This window comes from Carcharhinus amblyrhynchos, unplaced genomic scaffold (assembly GCF_965287045.1).
Source record: "Carcharhinus amblyrhynchos unplaced genomic scaffold, sCarAmb.v2.hapA scaffold_645, whole genome shotgun sequence".
Classification (NCBI taxonomy): domain Eukaryota; kingdom Metazoa; phylum Chordata; class Chondrichthyes; order Carcharhiniformes; family Carcharhinidae; genus Carcharhinus; species Carcharhinus amblyrhynchos.
Genome location: NW_027650385.1, coordinates 14087 through 34369, shown reverse-complemented (window position 1 = coordinate 34369; position 20283 = coordinate 14087). Strand labels below are relative to the sequence as shown.

The window sequence follows — 20283 nt, the reverse complement described above, 5'->3', positions numbered from 1 at the left end:
TCATTGACTCCCCCCCCCCACCCCACAATGTCTCTCTCTCTCTCTCTCTGTCCCAGTCTGTCTCTCTCTCTCTCTCTCTCTCTCTGTCCCAGTCTCTCTCTCTCTCTCTCTCTCTCTCTCTGTCCCAGTCTCTCTCTCTCTCTCTCTCTGTCCCAGTCTCTCTCTCTCTCTCTCTCTCTCTCTCTCTGTCCCAGTCTCTCTCTCTCTCTCTCTCTCTCTCTCTGTCCCAGTCTCTCTCTCTCTCTCTCTCTCTCTCTGTCCCAGTCTCTCTCTCTCTCTCTCTCTCTCTCTCTCCCAGTCTCTCTCTCTCTCTCTCTCTGTCCCAGTCTCTCTCTCTCTCTCTCTCTGTCCCAGTCTCTCTCTCTCTCTCTCTCTGTCCCAGTCTCTCTCTCTCTCTCTGTCTGTCCCAGTCTCTCTCTCTCTCTCTGTCTGTCCCAGTCTCTCTCTCTCTCTCTCTCTCTGTCCCAGTGTCTCTCTCTCTCATAGAGATATACAGCACCAAAACAGGCCGTTCGGTCCATCTCCTCTATGCTAACCTAAACTAGTTTCCTAAACTGAACTAACCTCATTTGCCCGTGTTTGGCCCATATCCTTCTAAATTTTACCCATCCCTGTACCTGTCTAAATGTCTTTTAATGTTGTAATTCTGGCAGCTCATTCCTGACACCACCCTCTGTGTGAAAAAAGTTACCCCTCAGGTCTCTTTTCTATCTCTCCCCTCTCACCTTAAACCTCTGCCCTCTAGTTTTAGACTCCCCTCCCTTTGGGAAAAGATATTGACTATCTCGCTGATCTGTGCCCCTCATTATTTTATAGACCTCTATAAGATCACCCCTCAGCCTCCTACACTCCAGAGAAAAAAGTCCCAGTCTCTCCAGCCTCTCCTTATAACTCAATCCATCAAGTCCCGGTAACATCCTAGTAAATCTTTTCTGCACTCTTTCTAGTTTAGTAATATCCTTTCTATAATAGGGTGACCAGAACTGTACACAGTATTCCAAGTGTGGCCTTACCAATGTCTTGTACAACTTCAACAAGACGTCCCAACTCCTGGATTCAATGTTCTGACCAATGAAACCAAGCATGCCGAATGCCTTCTTCACCACTCTGTCCGCCTGTGACTCCACTTTCAAGGAGCTATGAACCGGTCCCCCTAGATCTCTTTGTTCTGTAACTCTCCCCAACGCCCTACCATTAACTGAGTAAGTCTTGCCCTGGTTCAATCGACCAAAATACATCAGCTCGCATTTATCTAAATTAAACTCCATCTACCATTCATCAGCCCACTGGCCCAATTGATCAAGATCCCGTTACAATCTGAGATAACTTTCTTCACTGTCCACTATGCCTCCAATCTTGGTGTCATCTGCAAACTTACTAACCATGCCCCCTATATTCTCATCCAATCATTAATATAAATGACAAATAACAGTGGACCCAGCACTGATCCCTGAGGCACATCGCTGGTCACAGGCCTCCAGTTTGAAAAACAACCCTCTATAACCACCCTCTGGCTCCTGTTAAGAAGCCAATTTTGTATCCATTTAGATCCCTCACCCTGGATTCCATGAGATTTAACTTTGTACAACAACCTACCTTGCGGTACCTTGTCAAAGGCCTTGCTAAAGTCTATATAGACAACATCAATTGCACTGCCCTCATCTATCTTTCTTGATTACCCCTTCAAAAAACTCACTCAAATTTGTGAGACATGATTTTCCACTCACAAAGCCATGCTGACTGTCCCTAATCAGTCCTTGTGTCTCGAAATGCCTGTGGATTCTGTCTCTCAAAATATCTTCCAAAATTTACCCACCACAGGTGTGAGGCTCACTGGCCTGTAGTTCCCAGGCTTTTCCCTGCAGCCCTTTTTAAACAAAGACACAACATTTGCCCCTCTCCAATCTTCAGGCACCTCACCCGTGACTATGGATGATTCAAATATCTCGGCTAAGGGACCCGCAATTTCCTCCCTAGCCTCCCACAATGTCCTGGGATACACTTCATCAGGTCCAGCAGATTTATCTACCTCGATGCGCTTTAAGACATCCAGCACCACCTTCTCTGTAATATGTACACTCCTCAAGACATCAATATTTACTTCCCCAAGTTCCCTAACATCCATGTTTTTCTCAACAGTGAATACTGATGGGAAATATTCATTTAGGATCTCACCCTCTCTTGTGGATCCACACATAGATGACCTTGTTGATCCTTAAGAGACCCTACTCTCTCCCTTGTTACTCTTTTGCCCTTTATGTATTTGTAGAAGGTCTTTGTATTCTCCTTTGCCTTATCTGCCAAAACAATTTCATAACCACAGTGTCCACTCTCTGGCCCCCTCCCCGTGCGCACTCTCTGGCCCCCTCCCCGTGCGCACTCTCTGGCCCCCTCCCCGTGCGCACTCTCTGGCCCCCTCCTGAGGATCTGGTTGGTGAGTAAATTCTCGATTATTCCCTTTATCCCACTTAAAATGAATTGTTTGGAAGGTTAAGATATGAAGGGACAGCGGGGCAGAATGGAATGTACGTCCTGCAATATGTGGGAAGTCATGGAGCTGCCAATGAGGTAGAGGATGAGTCCTGATCTTCCTGTGTCCATGAACACAGACATGAGGCTGTGCCCGATGACTGACCGTGTGTGCTAACCCGTGTCGGGCGAATGGCCAGAATTTAACCACTCCCCTTGATTCTCTTACACAGAGTAACCATGTTTCTGGCTGGGGTTCTGCTCACTGCCTCACTGGCTGTCCACGGAGCCTTGGGACAGAGGTAGGGGCAACATTTGCATCTGAACACTGACCATGTGAAGGGTGGGGTGAACATTGAGCCGGGAGAAGGGGTCAGGCGGGGGGGGAAATGTGTCTGTTCAGAGTGACTCACTGCTCAAGGCAAGAACTGTCCCCATGAGTCAGGGGAGGTTAGATTAAATTCCAAACCGCTCACATGTATTCGATTATTCAGATAGAGAGAGAGAGCAGGAAAAGACAGATCAATTAGTCTGACATTCATCATTACTATTTAATATTATTTCATTCAGAAAATGTGTGTGTGTGGATTATATCTCAGTGTGAGATCGCGGAGATTACAGAGTATCAGACAGATACAGTGAGGGGTTTATAATGTGTGTGTGTGGATTATATCTCAGTGTGAGACAGTGGGGATTACAGAGTATCAGACAGATACAGTGAGGGGTTTATAATGTGTGTGTGTGGATTATATCTCAGTGTGAGATAGTGGGGATTACAGAGTATCAGACAGATACAGTGAGGGGTTTATAATGTGTGTGTGTGGATTATATCTCAGTGTGAGATAGTGGGGATTACAGAGTATCAGACAGATACAGTGAGGGGTTTATAATGTGTGTGTGGGGATTATATCTCAGTGTGAGATAGTGGGGATTACAGAGTATCAGACAGATACAGTGAGGGGTTTATAATGTGTGTGTGGGGATTATATCTCAGTGTGAGACAGTGGGGATTACAGAGTATCAGACAGATACAGTGAGGGGTTTATAATGTGTGTGTGTGGATTATATCTCAGTGTGAGATAGTGGGGATTACAGAGTATCAGACAGATACAGTGAGGGGTTTATAATGTGTGTGTGTGGATTATGTCTGTGTGAGATAGTGGGGATTACAGAGTGGGCAGTGAAATGTGTCAGTTACTGTTGGGGCCACATTGCTGAGGAATGTTTTTAGTGGATATTTAATGAGATTTATTTGATTTTTTTAACTGGATTTTATCCCTCCACAGGAGAAGGGATTCCATCTTCCTGAAGCCTCCCGTGTGTTTGAGTTTTGATCTTCTTTGTAATGTCACCGATTACGAGGTAACAGGTTCCTTGACATTCTGGTCTTGCTCTTTCTCTGTGTTTTCCCCTCAGTTCTTGCCATTTCCCCTGAGGGAGGGACATTACTCCTTCCATGGTTTGTGTGCTCTCGTTTGGAACCATTACAAGCCCAGTGACAGTTCCACAACTTCACTGTCTCCCATCACCATTCAATAAGACCATCAGATATTGGAGCAAGAGGCAATTATCCAGAGCCTCGGTGAGACCACACCTAGAGTATTGTGTGCAGTTTTTCGTCTCCTTTTCTAAGGGAGGATGTTCTTGCTCTCGAGGGAGTGCAGTGAAAGTTTACCAGGCTGATCCCAGGGATGGCGGGACTGATGTATGAGGGGACATTGACTAGGTTAGGATTGTTTTCACTGGAGTTCAGACGAATGAGGGGGAATCTCATAGAGACTTATAAAATTCTAACAGAACTAGACAGGGTAGGTGCAGGGAGGATGTTTCTGATGGTGGAGGGAGTCCAGAACCAGTTTGAGGATTCAGGGTAGACCATTTAGGATGGGGGGTGAGGAAACATTTCTTCACCCAGAGAGTGGTGAGCCTGTGGAATTCATTATCACAGGAAGCAGTTGATGCTAAAACATCATTGAATTTATTGAAGAGGCAGCTGGATATAGCACTTGGGGGCAAATGAGATCAAAGGTTATGGGGAGAAAGCAGGAATAGGCTATTGAGTTGGACGATCAGCCACGATTGTGATGAATGGTGGGGCAGGCTCGATGGGCCAAATGGCGGCACATGCTGGAAGGGCCGAATGGCCTTCTGCTCCTATCTCTGGTGCTTCTATGTAAGGGGAGGCCATTCTGCCCTTCAAGTCTGTCCCAGCCATCTGATAAGATCATGGCCAATCAAACCCTCGCTAAGTCAACTTAGAACGTAGAACACAGAACGTAGAACATAGAACACTACAGCACAAACAGGCCCTTCGGCCCACAAGTTGCTCCGATCACATCAATACCTACCAATCTATAGACCTATCTATAACCCCCAATCCCATTAAATCCCATATACTCATCCAGAAGTCTTTTAAAAGACCCCAGCGAGTTCGCCTCCACCACCACTGACGGCAGCCGATTCCATTCACTCACCACCCTCTGAGTGAAAAACTTACCCCTAACATCACCTCTGTACTTGCCTCCCCAGCACCTTAAACCTGTGTCCTCTCGTAGCGACCATTTCAGCCCTGGGAAATAGCCTCTGAGAATCCACCCTATCTATTCCTCTCAACATTTTATAAACCTCTATCAGGTCGCCTCTCAACCTTCGTCTCTCCAGGGAGAAGAGTCCCAGCTCCCTCAACCTATCTTCATAAGGCATGCCTCCCAATCCAGGCAACATCCTTGTAAATCTCCTCTGCACCCTCTCAATAGCTTCCACATCCTTCCTGTAGTGAGGCGACCAGAACTGCGCACAGTACTCCAAGTGGGGCCTGACAAGGGTCTTATAAAGTTGCAGCATTACCTCCCGACTCCTAAACTCAATCCCTCGATTAATGAAGGCCAGTACACCATACGCCTTCTTGACCACATCCTCCACCTGCGAGGCCGATTTAAGAGTCCTGTGGACCCGGACCCCAAGATCCTTCTGCTCTTCAACACAGCTAAGACTCCTACCCTTGATATGTACTCCTGCATCCCGTTGGTCCTGCCAAAATGGACCACTACACATTTATCCGCGTTGAAGTCCATCTGCCACTTCTCCGCCCAGTCTTGCATCCTATCTATGTCCCACTGCAACTTCTGACATCCCTCCAGACTGTCCACAACACCACCAACCTTCGTGTCATCGGCGAACTTACTAACCCATCCCTCCACTTCCTCATCCAGGTCATTTATGAAAATGACAAACAGCAAGGGTCCTAGAACAGATCCCTGGGGCACTCCACTGGTGACCGACCTCCATGCAGGAAAAGACCCATCCACAACCACTCTCTGCCTTCTGCAGGCAAGCCAGTTCTGGATCCACAAGGCCAAAGCCCCTTGGATCCCATGGCTGCTGTATCTCCATAACTCTTCAGTCCCTGATTACAGACCCACCAACCTCAGTCCTGAAGGATTCCCCAGCCCCAGGAAACGTTCTGTCTCCAGAGCTTCCCTGGGGAAAAGAATTCCCGGGATACATCACTCTGTGAGATTAAATTCATCCTCAAATCCATACTGAATGACTATATCCTTATTCTGCGATGGTTTTCTCGGTTCCCACACTCTGCACTGAGTTGAAACAGACTCCCAGTGCTGTCAAATCCCCAAAAATCCTCTCTGCTTCCATCCGATTGTCTGAATCCAACCAGCCCTTCCCGCACGTGGCAGTCCCTCCCTACCTGGGATACTCCTCTGTAAATCTCCTCTGGGGTGTCTCCAGCAGTCACAGTTCTTGCCTTGAAAAGGGAAACAAAAGCTTCCTGAAGCAGCCTCACCGAAACCAAAAAGAACAAGAAACAAAGTTTATTTATTCATCTCACAAGCAGGTTTACATTAACACTGCAATGAAGTGACTGAAAATCCTCTCGTCACCACACTCCGGTGCCTGTTCGGGTTACACTGAGGGAGAATTTAGCACAGCAAATCCACCCCAACCAGCACATCTTTGGACTGTGGGAGGAAACTGGAGGAAACCCACGCAGACATGGGGAGAACGTGCAGACTCCACACAGACAGTGACCCAAACCGGGAATGGAACCCGGGTCCCTGGCGCTGTGAGGCAGCAGCGCTAACCCACTGTGTCACCGGGAATGGAACCCGGGTCCCTGGCGCTGTGAGACAGCAGCGCTAACCCACTGTGTCACCGGGAATGGAACCCGGGTCCCTGGCGCTGTGAGACAGCAGTGCGAACCCACTGTGTCACCGGGAATGGAACCCGGGTCCCTGGCGCTGTGAGACAGCAGTGCGAACCCACTGTGTCACCGGGAATGGAACCCGGGTCCCTGGCGCTGTGAGACAGCAGCGCTAACCCACTGTGTCACCGGGAATGGAACCCGGGTCCCTGGCGCTGTGAGGCAGCAGTGCTAACCCACTGTGTCACCGGGAATGGAACCCGGGTCCCTGGCGCTGTGAGACAGCAGTGCTAACCCACTGTGCCACCGGGAATGGAACCCGGGTCCCTGGCGCTGTGAGACAGCAGTGCTAACCCACTGTGTCACCGGGAATGGAACCCGGGTCCCTGGCGCTGTGAGGCAGCAGTGCTAACCCACTGTGTCACCGGGAATGGAACCCGGGTCCCTGGCGCTGTGAGACAGCAGTGCTAACCCACTGTGTCACCGGGAATGGAACCCGGGTCCCTGGCGCTGTGAGGCAGCAGTGCTAACCCACTGTCACCGGGAATGGAACCCGGGTCCCTGGCGCTGTGAGGCAGCAGTGCTAACCCACTGTGTCACCGGGAATGGAACCCGGGTCCGTGGCGCTGTGAGACAGCAGTGCTAACCCACTGTGTCACCGGGAATGGAACCCGGGTCCCTGGCGCTGTGAGACAGCAGTGCTAACCCACTGTGCCACTGGGCCGCCCCAGGCTCGAAGGGCCAAACGGCCTCCCCTCCTGTTCCCATGTTTCTGCACGTGACTCCAGACCCCGCACCAATGTGGCTGATTCTCAAATACCTCTTGGCTGTGGTAGATTTTGATTTGATTTATTATTGTCACTTGTATTAACATACAATGAAAAGTATTGTTTCCTGCGAGCTATACAGACAAACATAAGAACATAAGAAATAGGAGCAGGAGTGGGCCATCTAGTCCTTCGAGCCTGCCCCGCCATTCAATAAGATCATGGCTGATCTGTCGTGGCTCAGTTCCACATTCCCGCCCTCTCCCCATAACCCTTAATCCCCTCTCTTATCAAAAACCCATCAACCTGCGTCTTAAAAATATTTAGCGAGGCAGCCTCCACCACTTCAACGGGCAGAGAATTCCAGAGATTCACCACCCTTTGAGTGAAGAAGTTCCTCCTCAACTCCGTTCTAAACCGCCCCCCCTTTATCTTGAGGCTGTGCCCCCTAGTCCTACTGTCCTTTTTGAGCGGGAAGAGCCTCTCCACCTCTATCCTATCCATCCCATTCATCATCTTATATGTCTCAATGGCATCTCCCCTCATTCTTCTAAACTCCAATGAGTACAAGCCTAGTTTATTCAGCCTCTCCTCATAGCTCAACCCCCTCAACTCCGGCATCAGCCTAGTAAACCTCCTCTGCACTCCCTCCAAGGCCAAAATATCCTTGCGTAAGTGCAGCGACCAAAACTGCACACAGTACTCCAGCTGCGGCCTCACCAATGCCCTATACAGCTGCAGCAAGACCTCCCTACTTTTATATTCAATCCCCCTCGCTATGAAGGCCAGCATCCCATTCGCCTTCCTGACCACCTGCTGCACCTGCAAGCTGGGTTTTTGCGACTCATGCACAAGGACCCCGAGGTCCCTCTGCACTGTCGCCTGCTGCAGTTTTTCGCCACGTAGGTAATAGTCCTTCCTACCATTATTCCTACCAAAGTGGACCACCTCGCACTTGCCAACATTAAATTCCTTTTGCCAGTTCCTGGCCCATTCGCCCAGCCTATCTAGATCCTTCTGCAGACTCTCCACACCCTCCGCGCAATTTGCCGTTCCACCAACCTTGGTGTCATCAGCAAATTTCGACACCATACACTCGGTTCCCTCCTCCAGATCATCTATATAAATGGTAAATAGCTGAGGCCCCAGCACCGACCCCTGGGACACTCCACTAGTCACCAACCGCCAATCCGAATAGCACCCATTAACCCCCACTCTCTGCCTCCTATTTGACAACCAATCCTCTATCCACGCTAACACCCTACGCCCAACTCAATGCCCCCTGGCCTTATGTAATAACCTCTTGTGAGGTACCTTGTCAAACGCCTTCTGAAAATCAAGAAACACCACATCCACCGGCTCTCCTCTATCCACCGCCCTAGACACATCCTCATAGAACTCCAATAAATTCGTCAGACACGACTTCCCCCTAACGAAACCGTGCTGCGTCTGCTCTATCAAACAATTCTCCTCAAGATGCCTCGCTATTTTCTCCTTGATCACGGATTCTAACATTTTACCTACAACAGACGTTAAACTAACCGGCCTATAATTCCCTGCCTTTTGCCTGCCACCCTTCTTAAACAACGGCGTAACATTAGCCGTTTTCCAATCTTCCGGCACTTCCCCGGAATCCAGCGATGTTTGGAAAATAATCATCAAGGCATCCACTATCACCTCCGCCATTTCTTTCAGAACCCTTGGATGCATTCCATCCGGTCCTGGGGACTTGTCCGCAATCAGTCCCTCCAGTCTGTCGAGCACCGCCTCTCTAGTAACAGTAATGTCATTCAGGCCCTCCACTCCTACCATCTTTCCATCGCTAACACCCAGCAAATTATTCACGTCCTCCACCGTGAAGACCGAAACAAAAAAGTTATTCAGGGCCTCAGCCATTTCCCCATCCCCTACCACTAAGTCCCCCCTCTCATCCTCTAAGGGACCAACGTTCACCCTAGCCAGCCTCTTCCTTTTTATATATTTATAAAAACTCTTACTATCCTTTTTTATATTAAGCGCTAGCCCAGCTTCATAGTTTATCCTACCCTTTTTTATCAACTTCTTTGTCATTCTTTGTTGATATTTAAACCTCTCCCAATCCTCTTCTCGCCCACTACTCTTAGCTACTCTAAACGCCTCCGCTTTTAATTTAACACTTTCCTTCACCTCCTTCGTTATCCACGGCTGATTATCTCTCCTCCTACGGTCCTTTTTAACCATCGGAATAAATTTCTGCTGAGCACCAAGAAAGATCTCCTTAAAGATCCTCCACTGTTCCTCAGCAGACCTACCTTCCAACGCGCTCCCCCAATCAACATTCGCCAATTCCTCTCTCATCCTACCGTACTCCCCTCTGTTCAAACAAAGGGCACAGGTCCGGGAACCCACTTTCTCCTCCTCCATCTGCATCAGAAACTCCACCATACAATGATCACTCTTCCCAAGAGGATCCTTCACCACAAGGTCCCTAATTCTACCCGCCTCATTACATAGCACCAGATCCAAGATAGCTCACCCCCTCGTCGGCTCCAACACACACTGTTCAAGGAAACTATCCCGGCAGCATTCCAAGAACTCTTCCTCAAGCCCACCACATCCAACATGGGTCGACCAATCAATATGTAGATTGAAATCCCCCATAATTATCGCCGTTCCATTCCTGCACGCCGCATTTATTTGCGCGTTAACAGCCTGCCCCACCTCCAGATCATTATTTGGGGGTCTATAGACGACACCCACCAGCGTCTTCCTCCCTTTGCTGTTCCTAATCTCCACCCACAGCGATTCCACTTTCTGCTCTTTGGCTCCTATATCATCCCTTACTACCACCCTGATGCTATCCTTAATCAGCAGAGCTACGCACCCCCCTTTTTCCTCCTGCCTATCCTTCCTAAACACTTGATACCCCTGGACATTCAGCTCCCAGTCCCTGTCACCTTGCAGCCATGTCTCTGTAATGGCCACCAGATCATATCCATTTGTGCTGATCTGCGCCACCAGCTCATTGACTTTATTCCGAATGCTTCGTGCATTCAGATAAAGTGCATTCATCCCAGCCTTCACCTGTACCCTATTTGCCGGAACGCCACCAACCGTACTCACGTCCCCTACTCCCTTTATTATTGGGACATCCTTGGCCTCTTCCCTTACCTGTACCCTCTCCAGGATGCTGCCTGGTATGGAAGGGCTGTCTTACGAGGAAAGATTGAACGAACTTGGGCTGTTTTCCCTTGAGAGACGTCGGCTGAGTGGGGATCTAATAGAGGTTTATAAGATTATGAAGGGGATAGATAGAGTAAATGGTGGTAAGCTTTTTCCGCTATTAGAAATGGATAGAACGAGGGGTCACGGGCTTAGGGTGAGGGGGGCTAGGTATAAGACAAATATTAGAGGGCAGTTTTTCACGCAAAGGGTAGTGGGGGTGTGGAATGCACTGCCGAGTAAGGTGGTGGAAGCAGGCACGCTAGGGTTGTTTAAGAGTCACTTAGAAAGCCACATGAGCGGGCTACATATAGGGGGATATAGCAGGCCTTACTAAACATTGTAGGCTTGGGATTACGTTTTTGCCTCAGGGATGTTACAGTCTTTGCCTGTTTAATAATGAATTTTTTGTCTCCACAGGCATTTAAGTCCACCTTGTTGACCAGCAAGGGGCATGCATGCGGCAGGTTGTAGTGGGCTGCTCTTGGACGTTGCTTCGGGAGTTGCCTATTGCTTCATGTCGTTAGTGTGCTTAAACTGGACCATCTCGAGGGCAACTTGACAGCTCAGAGACTATCTCTGTTGCTGTGCGGACACATGGATTTGGGCCTGTGTCTGTGGGAGTTTGCACGTTCTCCCCGTGGTTGCGTGGGTTTCCTCCGGGTGCTCCGGTTTCCTCCCACATCCCAAAGATGTGCTTTTAGGCTGATTGATTGGGTAACAAATTGTCCCTATATTGGACCTCCCTGATCCTCGCACATTAGGCGTAGACTAAAATCATGAATAGGTCACTGAGACAGTGGGACGGCGGCGCGGGCTCGTTGGGCCGAAGGGCCTGTTTCCCGTGCTATGTTGTTCTTTGTTCTTTGTTCTTTGTCCTTTACTTTAGACCCCGTAATGTCACCTACCCTCGCACCCTCCCCCTCCCTAATTAGTTTAAAGTCCTATCTACAGTCCTATCTACACGATTCGCCAGGACTCTGGTCCCAGCACGGTTCAGACCAACCCCATCCCACCTGAACAGGTCCCACCTACCCCAATACTGGTGCCAATGCCCCATAAATTCAAACCCATTCCTCCCACACCAATCCCTGAGCCACCCATTCACTTCCTTAATCATATCAACCCTACGCCCGTCTGCACTCGGTTCAGGCAGTAGTCCAGAGATAACCACCTTATTGGTTCTACTTTTTAATTCCATTCCCAGCTTTTCATACTCCCTCCCCAGATCCTCAGTTCCCCTTTTGCCTACGTCGTTGGAACCCACATGTACCACAATGACCGGATTCTCACCCTCCCACTCCAGGTTCCTCTGCAGCCCAGATGCGATATCCTGGACCCGAGCACCAGGCAGACAACACACCCTTCTGTGCACTTTGTCATTGTGACAAAGGACAGTGTCAATACCCTTAACCACACTATCCCTAATTACCACTACATTCCTTTTCACCTTCTCATTGCCTATGTCCTGTGTCTGCATCACTGTACCGTGTGCAGTCTGCTCACCGACCTCACAGCCCTCGTTCTTGTCCACACTGGAAGCAAGAACCTCAAACCTGTTATGCAGATTGAGAGGCTGAGGCATTCGGTCCCCACCCTCCTTCCTCCTCTCAGCAGCCCCCTCCTGTTCCTGACCCTTAGAGTTAGCCAGTCTAGGAGGGGTGGATGTCTCTTGCACCCCATTATCAATGGCACCCTCCCTCCCTCCCCCTGATGAGCCTCAGTGTCTGTAGCTCAGAGGCCAGCTCATCTACTTTGAGCTGGAGCTCCTCCAGCAACCTGCACTTACTGCAGACATGGTCACTGGGAAGGACCCTGGGGTCCACCAGCTCCCACATCATACAGAAACAGCACATCACATGCCCCTCCATTATTCCCTGTAGTACTACTGAACACCGTTTTCAACTCAAACTTACCTGGCCCTTTTCTCTCAAGCCCTTTGATCCTAAGCCCTAGCAGCTCACTCTGCTTCCCTCTCACTCCACTGCCCGCTGTCTACAGCAGGCCTCCTTTTAAACCTAGCGCGGTTTAAATGACTGATAACCCACAAATCCCTGCTATCCACTCTCTTTGAATTCTTAAAGCGGTAAACACAAAAAGCCCGCGAAAATGCTTTAAAATGATTTAAACAGTTCTACAAGGCATACCGTTCATAGAGAAGGAAAGGAGAGGGTGCAGAATGTAGTGTTACAGTCACAGCGAGGGTGTAGAGAAAGATCAGCTTAATGCGAGGAAGGTCCATTCAAAAGTCTGACAGCAGCAGGGAAGAAGCTGTTCTTGAGTCGGTCGGTACGGGACCTCAGACTTTTGTATCTTTTTCCCGATGGAAGAAGGTGGAAGAGAGAATGTCCGGGGTGTGTGGGGTCCTTAATTATTCTGGCTGTTTTTCTGAGGCACTGGACCCTCAGTGTGAGGGACAGTTCGGCCTCACCCCCTCGACATGTCCCCCCTCCCTGGAAGCAGTTGTTCAGTGTTGTGTGTGCGGTGGAGTCTCTCCTGTCCTGTCCCATCCCGTTGGCCCAGTTTTACTCTCCTGTCCTGGGTCCCTGCCCCATTTTCCGGTGAGTGTCCTCTTTGTGTGGAGAATAATCTCTCTGCTCCTTCATTACCCTCCTCTCTCTGTCTCCAGGCTCGATCCTACAATCAAACCACCTGGGTCGCAGTTAAAACGGGTCCACAGTTTGGAGTCCGACGTGGATATAAATCTCTCTTTTTGTACGTCCAAGGGGCAAATTCACAAGGTGAGTGAGAGTGAGAGACCTCCCATCTCCTCCCATCGATTTGGCCGAATTGTTTAGGTACAGTTCTGCCCCATTCCCTCCAAAGGTAGCCAGAGATACAGGAGAGATAAACAGGAGGTTTACGCAGCACCGTGCGGCGTACGGGAGGTTTACGCAGCACCGTGCGGCGTACGGGAGGTTTACGCAGCACCGTGCGGCGTACGGGAGGTTTACGCTGCACCGTGCAGTGTACGGGAGGTTTACGCTGCGCCGTGCAGTGTACGGGAGGTTTACGCTGCGCCGTGCGACGTACGGGAGGTTTACGCTGCGCCGTGCGACGTACGGGAGGTTTACGCGGCACCGTGCGGCATACGGGAGGTTTACGCGGCACCGTGCGGTGTACGGGAGGTTTACGCTGCGCCGTGTGGCGTACGGGAGGTTTACGCGGCACCGTGCGGCGTACGGGAGGTTTACGCAGCACCGTGCGGCGTACGGGAGGTTTACGCAGCACCGTGCGGCGTACGGGAGGTTTACGCAGCACCGTGCGGCGTACGGGAGGTTGACGCTGCGCCGTGCGGTGTACGGGGAGGTTTACGCTGCGCCGTGCGGTGTACGGGGAGGTTTACGCTGCACCGTGCGGCGTACGGGAGGTTTACGCCGCACCGTGCGGCGTACGGGAGGTTTGTGTTTTTTGTTGTGTAGTTATTTTGAGGTTAGGTTTGGGCTGGGAGCTGTTGTGGGGATTATTCTCCGGCTGCAGTGAATCCTGAACCTTCCCGGTGTCTCCCCCAGGGGTGAAGTTGAGGATGACGTCCCAGTTCCTGATCGGGAGCAGTGCTGATGGCCCCCAGGTTCTGTACTGGCTGCTGCCTGCGGATCTCCAGGATAATCCCCCGCTGCCCCTCAGTGACAGTAACGTGAGTACCTTTACCCGTTTCCCATAAGCATCGCAGCCAGCGCGGGGGCACGGCTCACTGTTACCAATGGGCAAGTGAGGCAGCACAAGGCCACTCTGCCCCTCTGGTCTGTACTAGCCCTCAGTAATCACTGCCTTCACTCCCCCTGTCGCTGGACAATCCGTCCAATCCCACCGTGAGAATGATTTCTTTGGTTTATTTTTCCCGGGATGTCGGGGGAGGGGAGGGTCCATCCCGAGTTGCCCCTCGAGGACCTCGCTTGACCGTTTCGGGGAAGGGGGGCAGTTGGGAGCTGGCCACGGGAATGTTGGCGATCGATCCCGGTTGGGCTCCCCCCTCCCCCGGGGCTCCCTCCCTCCTCCCCCGGGGCTCCCTCCTCCCCCGGGGCTCCCTCCCTCCCTCCCCCGGGGCTCCCTCCCCCCTCCCCCGGGGCTCCCTCCCTCCCTCCTCCCTCCTCCCCCGGGGCTCCCTCCCTCCCTCCTCCCTCCTCCCCCGGGGCTCCCTCCCCCCCTCCCCCGGGGCTCCCTCCCCCCCTCCCCCGGGGCTCCCTCCCCCCCTCCCCCGGGGCTCCCTCCCCCCCTCCCCCGGGGCTCCCTCCCCCCCTCCCCCGGGGCTCCCTCCCCCCCTCCCCCGGGGCTCCCTCCCCTCCTCCCCCGGGGCTCCCTCCGTTGTAATCTACACTCCGCACCCCCCTCACTCCCTGCCGGATCTCCAGATTCCGGCTTATTGTCAGCAGGTTTTGGAGATGGATCGACCCTGATGGATTTGAATGAAGTTTGTGTGGTTTTGGGTGGGATAACTGTCTGTATCTGTGGCCTCTCCACAGCGACGGCTCCGAGCCTGGATATGTCCCGTGCTTGCTCATACCCTCGTCTCTGTCCAGCACGGAATAACCCAGGAAAACAGAGTCCAGCCCAATATATCAACATGACTGGCAGTGACTCACGGAATCCCTGACACCCGGAGAATCTTCTGGGTCCAAGGGGAGGGGGTGGCCACTCAGCCCATTGCTGCCTGTGCTAGCCCCTGGCTGGATCGCTCCAGTTTGTTCCCACGTGAACCTTGACCCCGTTCTCCCTCTCTCTCTTTGGAGTTAACATCAAGCCTGCTTCCCAGCGCTCCCGGATCTGCTTCCGGATCCTTCTGTCAATGGGAAGAAGCATTTTCCCCCCTTATTCCACCCCCCACGCTGACCCTCCCCCAACCCCGGCCCCCCTCCACCCTGACAGCCCCCCCCGAGCCTTGCACCCTCCTGGCGAAGGGACTGTGTTTTGTGGGTGATGTGAGATTTCCGACTGAACTCCCACCTAATCCCATCTGCCAGTCCCTGACCCGTAGCCCTGAATGTTATGGTGGGCCAAGTGCTGATCCAGGTATTTTCTAAAGGATGTGAGGCATCCCGCCTCCAGCACCCTCCCAAGCAGCGCATTCCAGACTCTCACCACCCTCTGAGTAAAAAAGCTATTTCCTCATGTCCCCCCTAAACCTCCCCGCCTTCACCTTGAACCTATGTCCCCTTGTGACTGACCCTTCAATGAAGGGGAGCAGCTAGTTCTTATCCACCCTGTCCATGTTTCTTATAATCTTGTACACCTCAATCAGGTTGCCCCTCAGTCTTCTCTGCTCCAGAGGAAACAACCCAAGCCTATCCAACCTCTCTCCATCATTGAAACGCTCCATCCCAGGCAGCATCCTGCTGACCCACGGAACGGTGAGCATTTACCTGGAGACCGACCCCCACCTCCCGCTCACCCCCCTCACCCTCTCTCTCTCTCTCTGTCTCCCCCCCCAACCCCCGCCCCCGCTGCAGGTCTTTCTCACCAAGTTCTCCCAGATATACGTTTACGCCAAGGCAGTCCGAACAGCCTTCCGGGAGGTGGGAGTGGAGAGCAGGATCTTTAACAGGGCCCTGGCTGAGGACAATCTCAATTATAATCCATCCATCAGCTACACGGCGTACTGCAGGGGGTAAGTGTACACGGAGAGGGGGGGCACTGCCCTCCGGGGCTGGGGCTGGGGGGTGCGGGGTGTACCCTCCAGGGAGGGGAAGGAGGAGGGGAGTGACTTCCGGGGAGTGGCTAGGGACTGCCCTCCAGGGAGTGGGGGGGTGTACCCTCTGGGGAGAGGGGGGGGAACTGTCCTCCAAGGAGAGAGGGGGTGTTGCCCCCTGGGGAGAGAGGGGGTGTTGCCCCCTGGGGAGAGAGGGGGTGCTGCCCCCCCCCCACCAGGGAGAGGTGGGGTGACCCCGGGAAGCTCCCGCTGGGGAAGAGGCCCGGAGAACGTGGGGGGTGCCCGAGAGCAGAACCGGAAAATGTTTTGACAGCGTCGAGGTCAGTGATGGAAATATCCCAGAGTTCCACAGCTGGGAAATGGGATAGGGGCTGGATAGCCAGCACAGACTGGATGGGCCAAAGGGCCTCTGTCTGTGCTGGAATGACCTGTGACCCTGTGGATAGACGGGGGCAGTCGCTGTGTCACCGCTAACAGGCAGACACGACATTGCTCTCAGCCCACGGTGAGTGTTGAAGGTGACAGTCAGTGATTACTGCACCCTCCCTACACCAGGGACCCGGGTTCGATTCCCGGCCTCGGGTCACTGTCTGTGCAGAGTCTGTACATTCTCCCCATGTCTGCCTGGGTTTCCTCTGGGTGCTCCCGTTTCCTCCCACAGTCTGAAAGATGTGTGGGTTCAGTGGGTTAGTGGGGTAAATGTGTGGGGTTACAGGGGTCTGACCTGGGAAGGGGTGCTCTGTCAGAGAGTGGGCCGAATGGCCTCCTCTGCTATCTCACTGCTTTCGCTCACGAGTGGCAGGAATTATTTGCCGTAAAATGGTCAGGAAATATCTGTCTGCATGAACCGGGACCCAGGCACACAAACACTGGGGCTCCCAGAGCGGGTCAGAGACTGGGAATCCTGCGGAGAGTAACCCACCTCCCGACTCCCCCCCCCGAACCCTGTCCACTGGGAATCCTGCGGAGAGTAACTCACCTCCCCACTCCCCCCCCCGAACCCTGTCCACTGGGAATCCTGCGGAGAGTAACTCACCTCCCGACTCCCCCCCCCGAACCCTGTCCACTGGGAATCCTGCGGAGAGTAACTCACCTCCCCACTCCCCCCCCCCCCAACCCTGTCCACTGGGAATCCTGCGGAGAGTAACTCACCTCCCCACTCCCCCCCCCCCGAACCCTGTCCACTGGGAATCCTGCGGAGAGTAACTCACCTCCCCACTCCCCCCCCCCGAACCCTGTCCACTGGGAATCCTGCGGAGAGTAACTCACCTCCCCCCCCCCCCCCCCCCGAACCCTGTCCACTGGGAATCCTGCGGAGAGTAACTCACCTCCCCACTCCCCCCCTCCCCCCCCCAAAGCCTGTCCACCATCTACAAGGACACGAGTCAGGAGTGTGATGGAATACTCCCCACTTCCCTGGGTGGGTGCGGTTCCAACAACACTCGAGAAACCTCGACACCGTCCAGGACAAAGCCATCAACCCCTCAGCAAAGAGGGGGACCCCCCCACCTCCCTCCCCCACCTCCACCTGCACCCCCCCATCCATACCCCACCTCCCCCCAGCCCCCCTCTCCTCCCCCCGCTGCCAGGAAAAGTGCTCATTCTGGAGATTTTTCCCACTGTGACAGGGGCCGAGTGTCCTGCAGGAGGAGACTGCGCGATGTTGAGGAACCGGAACAGCTCCTGGACACGGAACCCTTCGAGTTTGAGGAGGAGGATCCTGGAGACCTTCCACTGCCCGAGCCACTGAGACGCCGCGGAGGGAAAGGAAGGGGCAGGTGGTGGATCGGGTTTGGATGGTAGGTGAAACCACTGCTCATCGGCACATTGGTGTTTGGGGCAGACGGTGTCCAGCGTGGGGGCGCCGTGCTGGCTAAAAGCTTGGCCACACCGACAGGGCCCCCCCCACCGCAAGCGGAAATGCAGAGACCACCCCCCCCCCAACCCCCCACATTGTTCAATGGCTCACTTCACACATCCCACCCTCAACCTGCAGCTGTGGTACAGAGGGTAAATACATTGCCAGTGAAGGATTGTGGGGGGGTGCGGGGGGGGACATCGCTGGTTAGCACCGCTGCCACACAGCACCAGGGACCTGGCTTCAATTCCAGCCTTGAGTGTCTTCAGAATTTACACTCCCCCCTCCCCGTGTCTGCACGGGTTTCCTCCGGGTGCTCCGATTTCCTCCCACTGATGTGTAGGTTAGGGTGGATTGGCCGTGCTAAATTGTCCCTTAGTGTCCAAAGATGTGTAGGTTAGGGTGGATTGGCCGTGCTAAATTGTCCCTTAGTGTCCAAAGATGTGTAGGTTAGGGGGATTGGCCGTGCTAAATTGTCCCTTAGTGTCCAAAGATGTGTAGGTTAGGGTGGATTGGCCGTGCTAAATTGTCCCTTAGTGTCCAAAGATGTGTAGGTTATGGTGGATTGGCCGTGCTAAATTGTCCCTTAGTGTCCAAAGATGTGTAGGTTAGGGTGGATTGGCCATGCTAAATTGTTCCTTAGTGTCCAAAGATGTGTAGGTTAGGGGGATTGGCCGTGCTAAATTGTCCCTTAGTGTCCAAAGATGTGTAGGTTAGGGTGGATTAGCCGTGCTAAATTGTCCCTTAGTGTCCAAAGATGTGTAGGTTAGGGTGGATTGGCCGTGCTAAATTGTCCCTTAGTGTCCAAAGATGTGTAGGTTAGGGTGGATTGGCCGTGCTAAATTGTTCCTTAGTGTCCCAAAGATGTGTAGGTTAGGGTGGATTGGCCGTGTTAAATTGTCCCTTAATGTCCAATAGTGTTCAGGTTCGGTGGTCTGGTTGATTGTATAGAATACTGGAGCAGGAGGTTACAATGGATCTGTTGAAAACACTGGCCACAGCTGGAGGACTGGGAGCAGTTCTGGTCTCCACATTATCGGAAGGATGTGATTGCACTGGAGGGGGTGCGGAGGAGATTCCCCAGGATGCTGCCTGGGATGGAGTGTTCCAGCTACGGAGAGAGGCTGGAAAGGTGGGGTTGTTGTCCTTCGAGCAGAGAAGGCTGAGGGGGGGAGCTGATCGAAGTGTAGAGAATGATGAGGGGTGTCAGTAGGGTGGATAGGGGTCAGTATCCAGAGTGTGGAGGCAGTAGAGAGGGCAGTGCATGCTGGCGAGGTGAGGACACAGGTCAGAATGTGGCCTGAGAGAGGTTTGGCGGAGGCCTCTCGGCCCCTCAGTGTCTGTGCTAGCTCATTGTTGGGGTTGATGGGACAGGGTCTGGGGGAGGATGGTGGAATCAGTCTGTCCCACCCACCTGAGCCAATGGCAGGAAATCTCTGCTCCTTCTCCTAACGTTTCTCCAAACTTCCATTGCAGCGTCGACCTCTGGTTCCTGTCGATTGGATTTCCCCAGTGTCCCATTTCCTGAGCTGGATCAGGGAGATGGAATGGTGTGGAGGCCATTCTGCCCATCCTTCAGCTTTACTTAATCTTCTGCTGTAAAACACACACACACACCCATACACACACACACACACACACACACATATATATAGACACACACACCCACTCAGACACACACACCCACTCAGACACACCCACTGCTACCTGAAAGTTCTGGGACCTATACTGAGGGAGAAGGATCTTATCTCATCATTCCTGTTATTGGAGAAAAATTCCAGAGTTCATTCTGTCCACGTTCTGCAGAAATGGATGAGAAAATCGTGACCTGTTGGCAAAATGCTTTAGCGAATCGTGTTCTAACTCTGGAATATCGTCCAATTCCTCACTGATGCAATAAAGCTTCATGTCATTAATAACTGTGTTCTGACTCTGCTCCCTGCGATTTCCCTCGGGAAATTCCTGTTCTATATGACAGAAGGAGACCATTCAGCCCATCACATTTTCCACAGAGAATTCAACCCAGATCACAGCCCTGTTACCCCCCGACCATCGTCAAACCCAATAACCCAAACAACTATGGACAAGAAGGGACAATTTAACACGGACAATCCAAATAATTAGGGGTAGAGGTTACTGAGGGGACGGGAATAGTGAGTGTTTCCCTGTGAGTGACTGGGAA

At 52.5% G+C, this 20283-nt stretch overlaps 1 protein-coding gene across 3 annotated transcripts in view; it reads left to right on the top strand.

The window, feature by feature from the left end:
* Positions 1–14275, top strand: part of LOC145339737 (WD repeat-containing protein 46-like) — a 30530-nt gene extending 16255 nt beyond the window's left edge. For 2 of the 3 annotated variants that reach the window (XM_080184262.1, XM_080184265.1), the window contains exons 2-5: positions 2703–2771; positions 3756–3831; positions 13226–13337; positions 14109–14275. In XM_080184262.1, the coding sequence (XP_080040388.1) occupies positions 2703–2771; positions 3756–3831; positions 13226–13337; positions 14109–14260 (409 nt within the window). In that variant the 3' untranslated portion in view covers positions 14261–14275. Of the gene's footprint in view, positions 1–2702; positions 2772–3755; positions 3832–13225; positions 13338–14108 lie in introns of those variants that run through there. The other variant, XM_080184263.1, reaches the window with a different exon arrangement.
* The last annotated feature ends 6008 nt before the right edge of the window (positions 14276–20283 follow it).